This window comes from Abramis brama, assembly GCF_963993115.1.
Source record: "Abramis brama genome assembly, chromosome: 25".
In the NCBI taxonomy this organism is placed as follows: Eukaryota; Metazoa; Chordata; class Actinopteri; order Cypriniformes; family Leuciscidae; genus Abramis; species Abramis brama.
In genome coordinates this window covers 1,025,043-1,044,485 of record NC_139987.1, presented here as the reverse complement: position 1 = coordinate 1,044,485, position 19,443 = coordinate 1,025,043, and the positions used below count along the sequence as shown (strand labels likewise).

The window sequence follows — 19,443 nt, the reverse complement described above, 5'->3', positions numbered from 1 at the left end:
CCTAACAAATGCATATGCAATCACTGCAAAAATCAATGTGTCCACGCCTTTTCATCGCTTATTTTTCACTGCGTGTCTTTAGTAAATCCTGAAAGTAGTTTTTTAATGCCAAAAGAGGGTTTGCAATGGTGCAAGCTGTTAGTAAATCTGGCCCTAAGTGCGTTAACAAAGTCCTTTAACGGTCGGGATTCAAGTGCTCACTAGTGTTGTATTTGACATCAGCTCATTTGAGTCAGAGTCAGAGTCAAAACCAAGACCAGGGGCCTTATTTATAATATGTTGCATAGAAACCATCCTACATTTGATCTTATGATAATTTCCCAAACGTGTGTACATCTGATTCAGAGAAATGAAGCACAAAAAACGTGTACGCCTCTTTTCCAGATGTGAAATCTATAAATCGCAAATGATCTTGAAATCGTGTGCAGCTGAAATACCTGAAGTACTCAGACCGTCTGCGTATGTCTGCTTAGACCCTGATGTGGCACTGAGCACTTTTCCAGGCCAAACACTGTTTTTATAAATATGAACGTTTGTTTGGATTTTAGTGTAGAAGTAGACCTAGTCCACACTCTCCTGAGTCCATGACAAGATAAAGACCATGAAAACATGGACTAGACCCTCTTCTGGTCTGGGTCTCGACTGGAACTCGACCCTCTTCTGGTCTGGGTCTCGACTGGAACTTGACCCTCTTCTGGTCTGGGTCTCGACTGGAACACGACCCTCCTCTGGTCTGGGTCTCGACTGGAACTCGACCCTCTTCTGGTCTGGGTCTCGACTGGAACTCGACCCTCTTCTGGTCTGGGTCTCGACTGGAACACGACCCTCTTCTGGTCTGGGTCTCGACTGGAACTCGACCCTCTTCTGGTCTGGGTCTCGACTGGAACACGACCCTCTTCTGGTCTGGGTCTCGACTGGAACACGACCCTCTTCTGGTCTGGGTCTCGACTGGAACACGACCCTCCTCTGGTCTGGGTCTCGACTGGAACTCGACCCTCTTCTGGTCTGGGTCTCGACTGGAACTCGACCCTCCTCTGGTCTGGGTCTCGACTGGAACTCGACCCTCTTCTGGTCTGGGTCTCGACTGGAACTCGACCCTCTTCTGGTCTGGGTCTCGACTGGAACTCGACCCTCTTCTGGTCTGGGTCTCGACTGGAACTCGACCCTCTTCTGGTCTGGGTCTCGACTGGAACTCGACCCTCTTCTGGTCTGGGTCTCGACTGGAACTCGACCCTCTTCTGGTCTGGGTCTCGACTGGAACTCGACCATCCTCTGGTCTGGGTCTCGACTGGAACTCGACCCTCCTCTGGTCTGGGTCTCGACTGGAACTCGGCCCTCTTCTGGTCTGGGTCTCGACTGGAACTCGACCCTCTTCTGGTCTGGGTCTCGACTGGAACTCGACTCTCTGGGTCTCGACTGGAACTCGACCCTCTTCTGGTCTGGGTCTCGACTGGAACTCGACCCTCCTCTGGTCTGGGTCTCGACTGGAACTCGAGAATAGTTCAGACCGCAAAAAGCGGATAAAGTGAATAGTCAATAGTGTAGCAATGTATTAAGCACAACTCACACATAAGTCATTTTCAAACTAAGTAGCTTTCTGCTGGTCAGTGTGACAAATCCGTGTGTCCAACTTGTACACATTGAAAAATCTGCGTGGGGAAACCATTTTGCCCTCACATGAAATTCCTGATTGTGTGGATACCTAGAAGAATGACTGGATTTCGCCCTCGAAAATTGAAAAACCAGGCTCAGTCATTCGGTTGCTCTCCTCTGGCCAACGAACGAACACGGTAATTTTGATAATTTTCATCCATTTCCTTTTGCTTGAAGACGGATTCATCACGCCAGTATGGAGCTGAAGCAGGCCATTGGGCCTGTGAAATTCCTGATTGTGTGGATACCTAGAAGAATGACTGGATTTCGTCCTCGAAAATTGAGCAAGTGTGAATATGACCACACCTTGAGTCATTTAATCATTCATTTTTCACTCATCCGATTTTTTTCAAAAATGCTGATTTATTCAGGAACCAAAAAAGTGACTATTTATGAGTGAGTTATTGAATCATTCACTCAATTTGAAAAAAATAAATCTTTCAAACTAATTAAACATTTTTAAATAGACTGCAGCAATTAACATTTTGTCAAAACTCTAGTAAATGACATGTTATTTTGTTTAGTTGTCTGATAATCATGATCTTTATTTAAACCAAAAACAATCGTGATTTTTAATTTATTTTTAGTTTTGTTGGTTTGATTTTGGATTTACCCATGTAATTATAAATGTAACTCTTAAAAACATCTGTGGTTGGTTGTCTTGGTTATCAGTCTAGCCTTCAAGATGATTTAATATTAATTTAATCTAAAATGGTTTAAGGGAATTGCTGATACTTCAAGCATGCAATGTTTTCTCTTTGGCCAGATGTTGATGAATGTAAGGTCGTGCCTGACCTGTGTGAAGGAGGAAGGTGCATCAACACAGTGGGCTCCTACCAGTGCCAGTGTCCGGCGGGTTACCAGCAGCACATGAGCTCGCTGAAGTGTGAGGGTGGGTAATATACTCTATCACAAACCATGCCAAAAAGAGAATAATAGCATGCTCAACTAAATAAGAGACTGCAACATACAATCCTGACAATATAGGGTTCATAAAACCACACTGTAATTGTCTGATCATGACCCACTGATGCTAACACAGGAAATGACTGGTATTTTGTGACCAGGAGTAATTGACCAGGTATAATTGAACTCCAGGAGAAATGTCTCTGTATCAACACACACATTCTAGCTGATCCCTTTCATTAAAGGCATTCATCTCATGTACAGCTGTTCACAGTATTTTTCTCTTTCCCTGCTATGCAGGACCAAAATAACAACTTGACTTGATCATTCTAAGTAAAGTGTATTTCAGTGTATATATTGCAATAAAATCCCGCAGATGTAGATGAATGCTCCAGCATCGAGCGTGTGTGTGAAGGAGGACGCTGCATGAATTCAGTGGGCAGTTTCTCCTGTGTGTGTGCGTCTGGATACGTGCCATCTGTAGACCGGACACGCTGCCTTGGTGAGTTAGACGCCGAATGACTCTTATGTCCTGTATAAATGTAAGTGCTGATTGGACTGTTACCAGCTTTATACTAAAGACTGAAACCCCTTTTCAAAATAACTATTGTAACGGTGTGTTTATTAGGGCTGTACTCAACCAAAGAAATTCTTGGTCGACTGAAGTCCTGAAATTTTCGACTAAAAATCGACTAAAATCGACTAAAAATGACGTTAGAAAAAAAAAACGTTAAATTAATTAGATGCGCACTGTGCGCAGTACTTGGTAGCCTTGTTGTCCGCCTAAATGAATTATAAATAAACATAAACAACTAGTAGGCTATTTGCAGTATATTAAATCGTTTTTGACCTAATTATTTTGCACTGAAATGAGTCTGACACTTGAGTCTGTCAGCTCTGACAGCGCTGCATCACGTGCACCTGCGCAATATCATAGCTTATGATTTCCGAAAATAGTACTATGTTGTCAACTAGTGATATCATCACAAGAACTGTTGAGGAATATGCAACATAATTTCGACAATTATTTTTGTCATATGTTATAATAAGTTATAACTGTCAGACACTATCATTTCACCGTGCATGTCCTCGCACCGAGCGAGGCTGAACATGAGCTCAGCTTCGCAGCTGAGACACGAATAGACTATTAACTAAAGCTTTTACTCTTAATAAACACAAAAGGCACGTCCACTTTAATAAAAAAAGAATATTTATTAAACAAACCAGATCAAGAGCAGAAACGAAATAAAGTGCATAACTGAAAAATAAAGCATCCTAGGCTCAAAACTAACACAACCAACAGCACAGCGCAATTGCGCATTAGGCTCCAAATAAAAAAATAAAAAAGTTAGGTTATCACACTAAAACATTGAAATATTCAAATTCTGATATGTTCATATAGCCTACTTAAAACAGACAGGGCAAGCTAACGCAGACAAGTGAGCTTACCACTTTTAGATGATATGTCATGTTTGTCGTCGAGCTGTGGAAAACTGTTGCTTGCAAACTTTGCATTCGACCTTTTTCCTGTTATCAATTTTAACAAAATGCTGCCACACTGTCGATTTCTTTGTTGTTGACATGTTAGAAGAGGACTGACTATTAAACGCTCTCACAATTAAATAAATAATATTCAGCATCAAACCTTCTACGCTTGACGCTCTCTCTTGGGTTGGGCTAATCCAAAAAAGGTGAAAACAAGGGGGGTGTTTTGAAGACAGACTGTTACAGTGAAACCAGGGGACTCTGAAAACACCCCCATTAGCAGTTAGTGCTTTCCACCTGATGAAATGAGCGCGCCTCAGCGCGGCAAAACTGATGAAATGAGCGCGCCTCAGCGAGGCAAAACTGATGAAATAAACGCGGCAGAAAATCGACCAATCAGAATTTTGGTCGAACCAGAACGTATCGACCAATTAATCGACTAATCGACTAGGACAGTACAGCCCTAGTGTTTATATCTGTGTGCTTTGTACAGCCTTATGCAGCACTTATTAATTAATAATAATTCATTACATTTATATATAGTGCTTTTCTCAACACTCAAATCTCCTCAACTACCACTGCACACTGACTATGCAAAGTCATAATGCAGCTTACCGGTGGAGAGGTAATATATAATATATATATTAGTGCTGGGTGTGATTAATCTCATCCAAAATGTGTTTGTGTTTACATGATATATGTGTGTGTGTACTGTGTATAATTATTATATATATATATATATATATATATATATATATATACACACACATGCATGTATATATTTAAGAAAAATGTGTTATTTATATATAATATAAATTATATATATATACACACACAGTATATAGTACATTAAAATATTTCTTAAATATCTAAAAAAATTATACATATATAATTATTTATTTACGTGGCAAGAAGCCGTGTAATAAACAGGATAATGTACATCCAGCCGGTTGTTATCTCAGAATAAACCCCCGACAGGGTTCTAGAGACTTGACCTCTCTAGACCTCTTTCAGTACCAACCCAGTTTCCCATCCGGCAGTGACCAGGCTCAACCCTGCTCAGCTCCAGTGGGCGGCCAGGCGAGAGCTGCAGAGGGAACGCTGCCTGTTGAGGCATGTGCTGAACTCTCTGTTTTAGACTTCAACCTGTAGGACATTTCAGACATGTAGCTTTTCAGACCGAGACAAAATACACCAAATATACATATGCATTCTTTCATTCATGAGATGGAATAGGACTTTACTGAAATTAAGTGTTCTCCCACCTAGACCTCAAAATGAAATGAATTGAACTGTAAATATCTATACGTTTGATTACAATTATAGGTAGCATTTCCCACATTTATTATTCATATACACCTATCGATCTATTTATCGATCTATAATGTGAATCTCCTACTGAAAGGCACAAGCCTTTGTTGTTCACCTATGTTAATGCAAGCCTTTCTAAATATACTGTATTGACAGAGAGTGGGATGGATGCCTCTATTTGAGCATTCAGTCACTTGCACATGCGCAGTTGTCCTTAAGGCTGAACATGAATGCTATATCAGTGGACTGTGCTGATGGTAAAAAATAACATCACCCAAGATGGAGCGGAAAGCTAATAAAGGGAAGTATACTTCCCTTAAGTTTACAGATTAGTCTGTAAACTGTTAAACAACAACAATCCAACCATGTTACAATCCAACAGGACTGCTGTTTTCGACATCTTCACAGGGAACAAGAATGCATGACATTATTTGTGTTTCTGCCAATAGTGAGATATCTAGAAGAAAATGGGAAAAAAAGAGTTGCGAATGAACGCGAACCAAGGCAACATCAGTGTCTCTTCTGTAATAGTGTAGATGTACAGAGAGATGAACTCTGGCCTCTTTAATGCTGTGTTTAACTGCTGATCAGTGCCAGAGCATGTGTGGATCCGTCGGTCTCTCTATCATGTCTGAGGAATTCTGAGAGTATCCTTTGATTTTAATGAAAGCACATGTACAAATCGCATCCATAAACGCAGATGTTATGGAATACTACAGTTCAAAGCCATTTCCTGTTCTTTAGATACAGTTTATTATACCTGTGTGTGTATGTGTACATAGCACAATCCACTAATAACCACAGTCAAGTCAAGTCACATATCTTTATATAGCGCTTTTTACAATACAGATTGTTTCAAAGCAGCTTTACAGAGATAACAGGAAAATAATTCAAAAAAGTTTGTTTCCAGAGGAAAATAGCGTCACAGTCCAGCTTAAGTAAGTTCAGTGATGTTTCATTTTTGTTTTAAAAAAAGTTATTAATTTAATTAATTTAAATATATATATATATATATATATATATATATATATATATATATATATATATATAGCCTCTGTAAACCGTGATGTCATCGTCCAGCTCAGTTCAGTTCTTGTATTATAGTGTCAATGCAGGCAGATCAATATTATTGCTGAATATTAAATTAAATGTTAAATTTAATGTTAATCCAGTACCTGGCCTGTAGATCCGTTCGCAATTTGGTGTTGGGGGAATTTCTCACTTGAACTGAGTTAGTGGGTCCCTAGACATGAAAAATCACGGAGGTGCACGTCCGCCATAGTGCCATGAATTACGTAATGGTCAGATCATATATGGCCGCCATCGGATGATGATGAAAAGTGATGATGAAATTCATTTCTGATATTGTTATGACCATATTGGGTGATTTTCCTATTCTGAAGACCTTGGCCATAACTTTGACCTTGACCTTGGCCATTATTAGGAATAAAATCCAGATGCAATAAGGCTAATTCTACTAAATCTGACATTTAACATTCATTGTTTTTAACATTAAGGATCATCTTGTCATTGAAATGTCAATGTCAACATCAATTAACTCGATTAAGATGTTTTTATTTATAGTCACTTTTTATTGTATTTTTTTCCACAATGATTTGTTTTAATTATAAACAAGACATGAAGAGAAAAAAATGTAACAATTATAAACATCCCCTTTGAACTTTTATTTTAATTGGGTGTTAGTACAATGATATAAAATAAAACAATTGGAATCACAAATTACATCATACCAAATTAACTAAAAGTGCACCATATAGTCTGATTTCTCTCAAAGTGTACTGTATGTGTGCATGCATGTTAGAGGGATGGGTTTTTACAGGATGATTTTTCCATTTTTCCATGGCAGAATACGGTGCATGAAACTCCGGCAGCACGACAGCCACATCGGCGATTTTCACACTTGCCTGCACACTTACATACTGTGAGCAGACTTGGTGGTAAGGGCTTCAGACATTTTGATGGCAGGAGTGTGCCAAAGTGCTCCTTCCATCCATGTTCCGTTGGCTCTAGTCTTGCTTTGGGGACAGTGATGATTTATCAGCATAATCGGAGTTGTCCATGCCTGCCATAGTATAATCCTCCCTTGTAAAAGTACTTGGTATGGGTGTCTCTCCATCTTCTGAGCATTTCACAGCATAGCTAGCGAGAAGACTGCGGGCAGATCTGATTGTCTGGTAGCTTGAACATGAACCAATCCTGTTGAAAGTTGTGAGAAGGCTCTTGCTGCGATCTCTTGCATAAATGGCATGGCCAAGCATAATAAGCAATGGTGTTCGCTTTAATCCACTGTGAATGCTATACACAAGTATTTGGAAGAGACAGTGCAGTTGTGTACTCTCACCCATTTCCCCTCTTCTTTTAGTAGAGACTGTTCTCTCAGTAGAGGCTCTTCTCCATGTGTGGGCTGCTGCTGCTGTGGCTGTTCCTCTGCTATCTGGCTGCCCTTATCTTCCCCCTGTGTTGAATATTGCTGCTGTGATAGCAGTTCCTCTGCTGTTGACTGATTGTCCTCATCCTGTAGAGGCTGGAGCAGCTCCTTTAGGTCTCTAGCACTGCTTCTAAAGAGCTTGTGCTTGGGGACCTTGAACAGAGCTGCTAAGAACGTAAGAAGAGGCATCATTGTTGTCTCCCATGATGCTTTTAAAGTCAGTACTGTCACAGAAGCTGTCTTGCAGACCAAATTCAACATCCAGGAGCACTTCTCTCAACTTGGTGCCTGCCTCTCTCATTATGTCCTGATTCTTCAGCTTGATGGCCAAGTCAGTAGCATTAATGTCAGATGAGAAAAAAATGTCAGATTCATTCATCCTACTGTTGGGAGCGAATGTGACCAATTCTCTATAGTGATTAAGGATCAGCTGTTTCATATCACGGGTCTGGAAGGTAAGCACCTCGCCTTCTTCCAACAGGCTCAATGCAAACTCCACAATATCACTCACAGTGCAATATTCTCCCTTCGCCAAAAGTTTGTGCATGAGCAAACAGCACTTGCTTGATGTTGGTAATGGCTGGTTTCTCCAGGGCTATTCAATTGGCGGCCCACGGGCCAAATGCGGCCCGCCAATCATCTCCATCCGGCCCGACGGCACCAACCTCCCTCCTCCTCTTTTCCTGGCGGTGTGGCTAATTTAGTTTGATACTCGCTCTGATTGACCTGAGAAACTTTTTACGTGCGAATATATCAGCAGTTTTTATATGTGTCCCGAATTTATGTCGACTGAACCAGCGATAGGCTATCAATCATTCGTGAATGAATCATTCTTTTGGTTCAATTCTTTCCAAACGCGCTGGCTTGCATAACAGTCTAAAACTATTCGGATTCATTCGGACCGCTCCGTCACTGAATCATCTGAAGCGGTTTCTCGGTCAGTACAGTAACAACAAATAGCGCTGTTTTCAGTTGTTTCACTAGTTGTTTCAACACGGCCCAGCACAGAGTTGCGTTTACTCCCGGTCCCGGACACTATTATTAAACAGCGTTGCGACAACCAGTGGGAAGCGTTTCAGTTCGACAGAAACCTCTCTGTTACAAACCACAAATCACTCGATGATTTAACTAGTATTAAATCGGATGAAACAGCCTCAACATTCCCAACAAGACTGAGGAAAGCAGGAGAAACAATGTAATTAGAAGACTTTAAGGGCCCTATTTTAACGATCTGAAACGCAAGTGTCAAAGCGCAAAGCGCAAGTAACTTTGTGGGCGGGTCTTGGCGCTGTTGCTATTTTCCCAGCGGGATAAATGACTCTTGCGCCAGGCGCAAATCTAAAATGGGTTGGTCTGAAGTAGCTTCATTATTCATAGGTGTGGTTTGGGCGTAACGTGAAATAAACCAATCAGAGCGTCATCTCACATTCCCTTTAAGAGCAGACGCGCTTTGTTCTAAAGCGGATTCCTATTATAACGGCGGATTTGCCAGACGCGCGCCAGGAGCGGTTCACAGCCAAGGAGAGCAACGCTCTCGTCAGGGACGTTGGGGATGGAGAAACCCACCCAAATTAACTTCGGTTAAAAAGGCGTATGATAATTTGGGTAAATGTGTAAGCTAGATGTATGCTTTTATAATAAATTGTCTATCTATCTATCTATCTATCTATCTATCTATCTATCTATCTATCTATCTATCTATCCATCATAATAATGTATGATTTGCAAAAATGAAAACTGCTGCTTCTGTGTAGATGAGAGAATCAAAGTGTATGCGCGTTGTGCACACGCTACATTGATTATGGCCAAGCATGCGCCCTTAAAATAGCATATGAATAACATGCGCAACGCGCCACTGACTTTAAACTATTTTTTCCTGGTTAGTGGCGCAATTGTTTTCTAAACCTGCAAAATAGCATGAAGGAACGTTTGCGCCGGAACACGCCTCCTTTTTTGCGCTGAACCGCCCAGGGAGCGCAAGTTCATTCCCTAGTTTAGCGACGTGCTTCTGTGGAGGGAAAAGCGCGCTTTGCGCGGGTGCAAAATAGGAATGATACATGCGTCAGTGTACAAAGTCAATTGCGCTGGGTGCAAGATAGGGCCCTAAATCTCCTAATCACCCTTACAAACATTTACCATGAATGTACTGTAGTAATTTACCATGGGTTTGGTTGGAAATGTGCAATATTTATATTGAATACTATGTAGTAATAAGTAAATATAGTAAATATAGATATATATACTATAATATTATATAGTATAGTAGTACATTTAGTGATTTATATTGCATTAGATTTATTAGGTGGGTAGAGGAATATATAATTAATGTTTGTTATGAAATTATGTCAGTTTCTTTGTAAAGGTGCGTATAGTTTTTAACTTGTGTTTAGGCATTTTTTATACAGTGGGAGCGAGTAGCCTGTGGTTATCAAGTCTCACTGTCAGAATATTTTCATTTAAGCATAACAATTATGAATAAAATAATTATTATTTCTCACCAACAGCTACGAGTTTGTATAATTAATTTATTTGTTCCAAGGAAAATAGTTGTACACAGCTGTAAATTATCAAGTTTTTATTTATTATGGTTTTATATATCTGCATACTGTTGGGTACCACATTTCCAAGTAAATACCATACTTTTTTAGGGTTACTTTAAGCTTATTTATTGAAACTGTTATGTTTCAATAAATAAGCTAAACCCCCAAATCAACCCACCGGCCCACCTCAACTTTTCGATTTGATAATCCGGCCCTCAAATGAAGCTAATTGAATAGCCCTGCTAGTACTTTGGCTTTGATGCCACGTTCATATTTTCGCATGTAGTTCTGGCGACAGAGATTGTGGCAAAATAAATCAGCTGATATGACTGATTTAATAGAGCTATCTTCATCGTCCTTCAGTCGATCTGCAATTCGTGTGAAAACTACATCTTGGTTATGCTTTGCTGCAGCAATGAGTTTCTTCGCACTATCATACTCAAATTCTGTACTTGTCACAACATTTCTTGTGTTCCATATATCCACATATAACACAGGGCAATGTTCTTGCATCCTTGTCAGAACTTGCTGCACAAGCTGTAACACTTCTCCGTAAGGTTTTCATGAATTTAACACTTGTAGAAGCCTCATCTTCTGTCTCACAAACCTTAGATTCTTCAATTCTTTTCTTCTCAATAGATGTCAGGTTGCGAGAGGGTATGACTTGTAGCATTTGTTGGTATTATGGTAAACAAACATGCTATTATCATTATCCTCATCATCATCCCCCATCAGAGTTTTGATACGATTTGTAACCACATCATCACGGATTTTAGCAGCTTGTTTGATTCTCTCACATCGTGACTTTTCACTTGTTACAGGCAATTTATTATCTTCTTGACGGATGTTGCATAACCTTTGATTAAGATTGTCCTGATCTGCCATTGAAGCAACCAAAGGGCCAGGTATTTTAGAATGCTCCATGTTGATCAATATGTGCGATGCTCAATAGTCAGATGAAAACTTTAGAAACCTTGGAAATCTTTTAAATTTGACTACTACTGGTAAAATACAAGAAAAGTCAAACCTTGTCTTCTTTTTTTTCTTTTTTTTAAACTAACTCAGTTCAAGAGAGAAATTCCCCCAACACCAAATTGCAAACGAGTCTACAGGCCAGGTCCAGGACTATGTTCCCAACTAAGCAAGCCAAGTAACAAGTGGCAAGTAACCAAAACTCCATCAGTGGCAGAATGGAGAGAAATACCTTTTAGTTTCCAGTTCTCCTCTGGCCAATGAACAAACAGTGTATGATTGTGATTCAGGCAGCATTATAGGTCAGAAGTCAGATTGGTTTGGAACAATCAGAATATTATCCAGTTCCATCTGGTTGAAGATTGGAGTCACACCCGTATGGAGACGGGTTTGTTGAGGATCAGTGCCGATGGCTGTCATGTCGATGAGGCCTTACAGGGGAGAGTCTAGTTGACACAATCTCTGCTGACACTTCAGGGATGTGTTGTGGTCGTGTCTAGGTGCAGATCCTCCATCTGGTCTGGATACGGCCCGGATCCGGCTGACTACATCATGTGTTGTGGTCGTGTCTAGGCACAGGTCCACCATCTGATCTGGATACGGCCTGGATACGGCTGATTACAGTAAACCTCGGAATAAGCAGAAAGACAAACATTAGCGTAGATGCCATTCTTATGATGAAACAAGTACATCGGGTGTTCTGACTGACCTAATTTATGCAGCCTAATAATCATTAAACTGATTTGAATAATAGGAATGTATAATTTTCTATGTGTATGCCAGGTTAAAGAGATGTGTTTTTAGTCTAGATTTAAACTGACAGAGTGTGTCTGCTTCCCGGACATTGTTAGGAAGACAGTTCCAGAGTTTTGGTGCTAAATAGGAAAAGGATCTACCGCCAGCAGTCAATTTTGATATTATAGGTATTATCAACTGGCCGGAATTTTGAGATCAAAATAGACGTGAAGGACTACAATGCGTTAAGAGTTTGCTCAAGTATTGAGGAGCTAAACCATTTAGTACTTTGTAAGTAATCAGCAATATTTAAAAAATGATACAATGTTTAACAGGGAGCCAATGCAGTGTTGACAGAACAGGGCTAATATGGTCATACTTCCTGGTTCTGGTAAGAACTCGAGCTGCAGCGTTTTGGACCAGCTGTAGTTTGTTTATTAAGCGTGCAGGGCAACCACCCATAATAGCATTACAATAATCTAGCCTTGATGTCATGAACGCATGAACTAACTTTGATTCCATGTGATAATATTAGATCTAAAGTATGATTAATGCAATAAGTGGGTCCTGACACGTGTTGTCTAACTCCAATAGAGTTCAGAATGTCTCTAAATGCCGATCCTAATGCGTCTTTTTCGTTATCTACATGTATATTAAAATCACCAACAATTATGACTTTATCTGCAGCCAGTACTAACTCCAATAAAAAATCAGCAAATTCTTTGATAAAGTCTGTATGGTGCCCTGGTGGCCTGTATACAGTAGCTAGCACAAATGTCAAGCGTGATTTATCGTTTACACTATATAGTGTTACATTAAGCACCAACACTTCAAAAGAATTATATTTGAAACTAGACTTCTCAGTAATTCTGAAGATATTACTATAGATTACAGCAACACCTCCTCCTTTTCCTTTTAGATGTTAGAAACAAACTTTGTTGTATTATTTTCATGTTATCACTGTGAAGCTGCTTTGATACAATCTGTATTGTAAAAAGCGCTATATAAATAAAGGTGACTTGACTTGACTTGACTTTTGAAGTAAGGGATCAAAACCGAGCTTTATCATTTTTTCATCTGCATTATATCTATTTTTTATTTGTTGAACATCGATTAAATTTTTACCCTTAAATCGGTTTGGGAGTTTTTTGTATGTCCTAATTCGGGGAACAGACACAGTCTGTATATGATGATATCTAGGTGAAGAGGCTCTATGTGATGAGATTTATCTGACCTTGGTGACGTGAGGCCGCTGCTTCCTGACCTGAGCCCCAGTTAGTCATGTTTGAGCTCTAAGACTATGTGCCATATTACTAGAGAGAAGAGCAGCACCATCCCAGGAGGGATGAATACCATCTCTTTTCAACAGGTCAGGTCTGCCCCAAAAACTTTTCCAATTGTCTATGAACCCTATATTATTTTGCGGACACCCCTTAAGATGGCCTGCCATTGAGTGAGGACAATCTACTAAGTATCTCATCACAACGGCAAAGAGGAAGGGGGCCAGAGCAAATTACTGTGCCTGACATCGTACTTGTGAGTTCACACACCTCTTTAACGTTAATTTTATTGCCGATGTGAATAATAATCTTAGAGAATTTATGATTAGCATTAGCCAGCACTTTTAAATTTGCTTTGATGTCAGGCGCTCTGGCTCCCGGCAAACATGTGACTATGGTACTAATCTTCTCCGTCAGCCTGACCATCTCCCTGCATTTATCACATGTGTAGTCCTCACCGCTGACAGAGAAGGCTATAATATACATGTGACACGAAGTGCAAGTGACAATAACAGGAGAAGACATTGCTCACCGTGTTTGTTAACTGATCTTACTCACCACAGTTGTTTGATAGACTTGTAAATGGCGCGACAAGCACGGATGGCAGGTTAACAGGCTAGCGAGATACTAGCGTGTTGTGCTAGCGATAACGATTTAGATAAAAGTTAGCGATGTCAGATTAATGTGATATTAGCAATATTAGACAATGCAATATTAGACAATATCTAATATATGTTGATGAGTAAGTTATATTTAGCAATATAAACAACAAGGAATGATAGTAAATAGAGATTCAAAGCAGAAAGCTATACAGAGCATACAGACGCAAACCAGCAGCAAGGCAGGATTACAGGTGATCCATACAGTATTATTCAGAAGTACTCACACTATTACAAAGTATCTTAACAGCCTTCTCTGTACTTCACTGTATGCATAAATGAAGGGCAGACACGCGTACATAATACAGACTTGAATCACCTTGAAGTGGAAAATATGCTTTCACCAGTTTTCAATTTGTTCATTACCAGGGGTTCAAATGTTAACCTGAAAATGAACTTTTCATGGAGCACCTTTACACTCAGTTTTTCGTTTTTGGACTAAATGTGTTACTCTGATTGTGCATAGGTTTGTGTTTGTGTGTATTTCAGACCAGCACACAGGCGTCTGTTATGCGTCAGTAGTGAATGGACGCTGTGCTCAGGAAATCAGCGGACGCTTCAGTAAAATCCAGTGCTGTTGTGACCGTGGCCAGTGCTGGAGTCAAAGAACGGCTCCTCAAACGTGTCCTGTGCCAGGGTCAGGTGACTAATACACACCTTCATATAGGCTCATACTGTATCATACTTATTTTGCTATTCAGTTTTGTTATTTATTATTTTATTAATTGCTATTTACACTGAACAAAATTATAAATGCAACACTTTTGTTTTTGCCCCCATTTTTCATAAGCTGAACTCAAAGATCTAAGACTTTTTCTATGTACACAAAACACATATTTCCCTCAAATATTGTTCACAAATCTGTCTAAATCTGTGTCAGTGAACACTTCTCCTTTGTCGAGATAATCCATCCACCTCACAGGTGTGGCATTTCAAGATGCTGATTAGACAGCATGATTATTGCACAGGTGTGCCTTAGGCTGGCCACAATAAAAGGCCACTCTTAAATGTGCAGTTTTATCACACAGCACAATGCCACAGATGTCGCAAGTTTTGAGGGAGCGTGCAATTGGCATGCTGACTGCAGGAATGTCCACCAGAGCTGTTGCCCATGAATTGAATGTTCATTTCTCTACCATAAGCCGTCTCCAAAGGCGTCTCAGAGAATTTGGCAGTACATCCAACCGGCCTCACAACCGCAGACCACGTGTAACCACACCAGCCCAGGACCTCCACATCCAGCATCTTCACCTCCAAGATTGTCTGAGACCAGCCACCCGGACAGCTGCTGCAACAATCGGTTTGCATAACCAAAGAATTTCTGCACAAACTGTCAGAAATCGTCTCAGGGAAGCTCATCTGCATGCTCGTCGTCCTCATCGGGGTCTCGACCTGACTGCAGTTCGAACTCGTAACCGACTTGAGTGGGCAAATGCTCACATTCGATGGCGTCTGGCACTTTGGAGAGGTGTTCTCTTCACGGATGAATCCCGGTTCCCTTTCGTAGTCACTCCGAGTTACGTCGGATGGCGACGAATGGGGTTTCGCTTAGAGAGCCTATCATCTTCGAGTATATAAAACGAGCCAATGGCAATGAAATGCCATGGGTCTGCGGAATTTGCATAGCATAACTCCGCCCTACCCTGGGGGTATATAAGGAAGTGTGCTAGCAACATGCAGATATGTTTTCGCTTCGGAGCCAAGTTGATTCTTCACTCCACAGCCAATACTGAGTTCATCTCTTCATTCTCTTCGAGACGAGCCTCTCTCCAAGTGTTGGTGTGACAGCGAGTTCCAGCGAGTGCACATTCCCTGCTTATCTGTGCAGTGATTTGCCAGAGTTTGTGTGTTCATCTCCCTGGTCGCTTCGACACTTGCGGAGAAATCTCCTTTCACAAAAGAGCATTGCACGCGGCATGTCTTTTTAAAGATGCCTCGCCCGTGCACTTCTGGTTGCAGTCTTTTCATTTCTGACTCTGATGGGCACAATCGCTGTCTTGTGTGTCTGGGTGTTGAGCACGCTAAGGCAGCTTTTGTGGATGAGTCATGTTCCCATTGCGGGAACATGCCCATCGCACGGTTGCGGTCGAGACTCAATGACCTTCGTGGTAGAGTCCCCTCAGCTGACGACAGATCCCGAGCTGACGGCCATGCTTTCCCGGGCAGCCGTGGCCATTGGACTAGAGTGGTCCCCGCCACCTGGTCCAGTGCGCTCGCGGTTGGACGATTGGTTTTTGGGTGCGGCCGCTGACCCCCGTCGGCGTCCAACCCCAATGCCTTTCTTCCCGGATGTGCATGAGGAGGTCACGAGGTCCTGGAAGGCACCATTGTCTTCCCGTGATCGCTCGGCGACCTCCTCCGCCTTGCCTCCTCTCGATCAGGCGGCCGCCAAAGGGTACACTGGGGTTCCCCGGGTTGAACGCTCTGTTGTGATGCAACTGTGTCCTCAGAGTGCTTCTTCCCGCGGCGATCCTAAGCACCCCTCCAAGGCCTGTAGGTTCTCCTCCACTCTCGTGGCGAAGGCCTATAGAGCTGCGGGGCTGGCGGCCTCCTCACTGCATGTCATGGCGACTCTGCAGGTCTACCAGGCCCAGATGTTACGTGACATGCACGAGGGGAGGACTGACCCAGCACTCTTTGATGAGTTGCGTGCCGCCACCGACCTCGCTCTCCGGGCGACGAAGGTGACCGCACGCTCGCTGGGTCAGGTGATGTCCACTTGTGTGGTCCAGGAGCGACACCTGTGGCTCAACCTGGCCGATATGCGGGAGGCCGAGCGGACCCGGTTCCTCGACACCCCCATATCCCAGGCTGGCCTCTTCGGCGGTGCAGTCGAGGACTTTGCCCAGCAGTTCTCGACTGCCCAGAAGCAGACTGAGGCTTTAAAACATGTCCTGCCCCGGCGGCCCGCTGCTTCGGCAGCACAGTCGTCGGCACAGGTGCCTCAGCCTGCTCGCCGCCGAGGGCGCCCTCCTGCGGCTCCCGCCCCTCCTGATCGGCCCCAGCAGCCAGCTGCTTCCGGGCCACGTCGTGGAGGAAGCCGCAGGAAGGCGCCACAGCCCTCTCCCGCCCCGCGCCCCGCTAAACGCCAGGCCAAGCGGCGCTCCTGAGATGGAAGACGGTAGCAGGAGACGGTAGCTTCTTTTCAGGAGACGGTAGCAGGGCTGCTCCTTCCCCCGGTGGAGGGCCGGGGGAGAATCCTTGGTTATCCCACTCCCGCTGCTTGTCCCACGACGGGCAGCACCCTAATGTGGTTAAAGAAAGAACTCACTTCCCCATCTCTGAGCACACAGAGTTCTCGGATGACAGTGCGCGCCGCTCACGAGCCTCGCCACTCTCGTCCCCCTCTGTCGCCAGACCCCTGCCAGAGCACGCCCCCGTGGGACGCTGGTCCTCCCCTGGCCTCCTCTGGCAGGACGCGGCTAATGACCGTGCCCCCGCACCGGGCCGCTATGCCACCCTCGCCTGGGCCGGTCATTCCGCCTCGCTGCACCACCGAGGATACGTCTGTGGTCCGCATGACCCCGCTGGTACAGTTCCTGGGAGCTTGGTTAGAGCTTCCCGGTCTGTCCCGCTGGGTTGCGAGGACCATCAGGCTCGGCTACGCGATTCAGTTCGCGCGGTCTCCTCCCCGCTTCAGGGGAGTTCGCTTCACTATGGTCGGTGGCAATGCCCCTGTCATGAGAGCGGAGGTCGCCACCCTACTGGCGAAGGGTGCGATCGAGACTGTCCCTCCAGCCGAATTGAAGTCTGACTTCTACAGCCCTTACTTCATTGTACCGAAGAAATCCGGTGGATTACGACCTATCCTGGACCTGCGCGTCTTGAACCGCTCCCTTTACAGGCTGCCGTTCAAGATGCTCACGGCCAAACGCCTTTTCGAATGCGTACGGCCACAGGATTGGTTTGCAGCGATCGACCTGAAGGACGCCTACTTCCATGTCTCCATCCTTCCTCGACACAGACCGTTTCTTCGGTTTGCTTTCGAGGGGCAGGCATACCAGTACGCAGTTCTCCCTTTCGGGCTAGCCCTGTCTTCTCGCGTTTTCACGAAGGTCGTCGGGGCAGCCCTTGTTCCCCTACGAGAACACGGGGTTCGCATCCTGAACTATCTCGACGACTGGCTGATCCTAACTCACTCTCGAGACCAGGTTTGCGAACACAGGGACCTTGTGCTCCGGCACCTAGCTCGTCTGGGCCTTCGGGTCAACTGGGAGAAGAGCAAACTCTGCCCCGTGCAAAGGATCTCTTTTCTCGGTATGGAGATCGACTCGGTCGCCATGTGCGCGCAGCTTACGAGCGAGCGCGCGCAGTCACTGCTGACTTGCCTTCGTCAATTCGAGGGCAAGAGTGCGGTTCCACTGAAACTTTTTCAGATGCTCCTGGGGCATATGGCATCCGCAGCCGCAGTAACGCCGTTCGGATTGCTTCATATGAGACCGCTTCAGCTTTGGCTTCGCGATCGAGTCCCGAGGTGGGCATGGCAACACGGCACGCTCCGAGTCCCAGTGACTCCAGCCTGCCGTCAGACCTTCTCCCCTTGGTCGAACCTCAATTTTCTACGGGCCGGAGTTCCCTTAGAACGAGTTTCCAGGCATGTTGTTGTATCGACAGATGCCTCCGCGGCGGGCCGCGGGCTCCTGTACAGGACCCCAGCGCCTTTGGCATGTCAGTTGCCTCGAGTTGCTGGCTGTACGTCTCGCCCTGCACCGCTTCCGCGCGTTGCTCAGGGGTCAACACGCACTAGTCCGATCAGACAATACCGCCACAGTAGCGTACATCAACCGTCAAGGTGGTCTACGCTCCCGCCGTATGTCGCAACTCGCCCGCCACCTCCTCATATGGAGTCAGAAGCATCTGAGGTCGCTTCGAGCCATTTATATCCCGGGAGACCTGAACCAGGCGGCCGACGAGCTGTCTCGGTTTCAGCCTCTCGCTGGAGAATGGAGACTCCATCCCCAGTCGGTCCAGCTGATTTGGGATCAGTTCGGGGACGCACAGGTAGATCTGTTTGCCTCCCACGACTCGTCCCACTGCGACCTGTTTTATTCCCTGACCGAGGGCACGCTCGGCACGGATGCACTGGCGCACAGCTGGCCGCGGGGCCTCCGCAAGTATGCGTTTCCCCCAGAGAGCCTTGCAAGATCAGGGAGGACGAGGAGCAGGTAATATTGGTTGCCCCGTATTGGCACAACCGCACCTGGTTCCCAGAACTAGTACTCCTCGCGACAGCACCTCCCTGGCCAATTCCTCTGAGGAAGGACCTGCTTTCTCAGGGACGGGGCACCTTATGGCACCCTCGTCCCGATCTTTGGAACCTCCACGTGTGGCTCCTGGATGGGACGAGGTAGGTTTGAGTACCCTACCACCAGCGGTGGTGGCTACCATCACTTCCGCTAGAGCATCGTCCACGAGACATTGCTATGCGTTGAAGTGGAACCTCTTCGTCAACT

The 19,443-nt window shown here is 44.3% G+C and overlaps 1 protein-coding gene across 1 annotated transcript in view; it reads left to right on the top strand.

Moving 5' to 3' along the window:
* The window catches only part of LOC311076601 (fibrillin-2-like), a gene marked incomplete at both ends in the record, with an annotated part of 145,909 nt that overhangs the window by 36,246 nt on the left and 90,220 nt on the right, over window positions 1-19,443 (top strand). Inside the window, 6 exons of the mRNA XM_084104936.1 lie at window positions 2,420-2,545; window positions 7,739-7,918; window positions 14,480-14,632; window positions 16,103-16,395; window positions 16,441-16,800; window positions 16,913-17,111. Of these exons, the coding sequence (XP_083961062.1) occupies window positions 2,420-2,545; window positions 7,739-7,918; window positions 14,480-14,632; window positions 16,103-16,395; window positions 16,441-16,800; window positions 16,913-17,111 (1,311 nt within the window). The remainder of the gene's footprint in view (window positions 1-2,419; window positions 2,546-7,738; window positions 7,919-14,479; window positions 14,633-16,102; window positions 16,396-16,440; window positions 16,801-16,912; window positions 17,112-19,443) is intronic.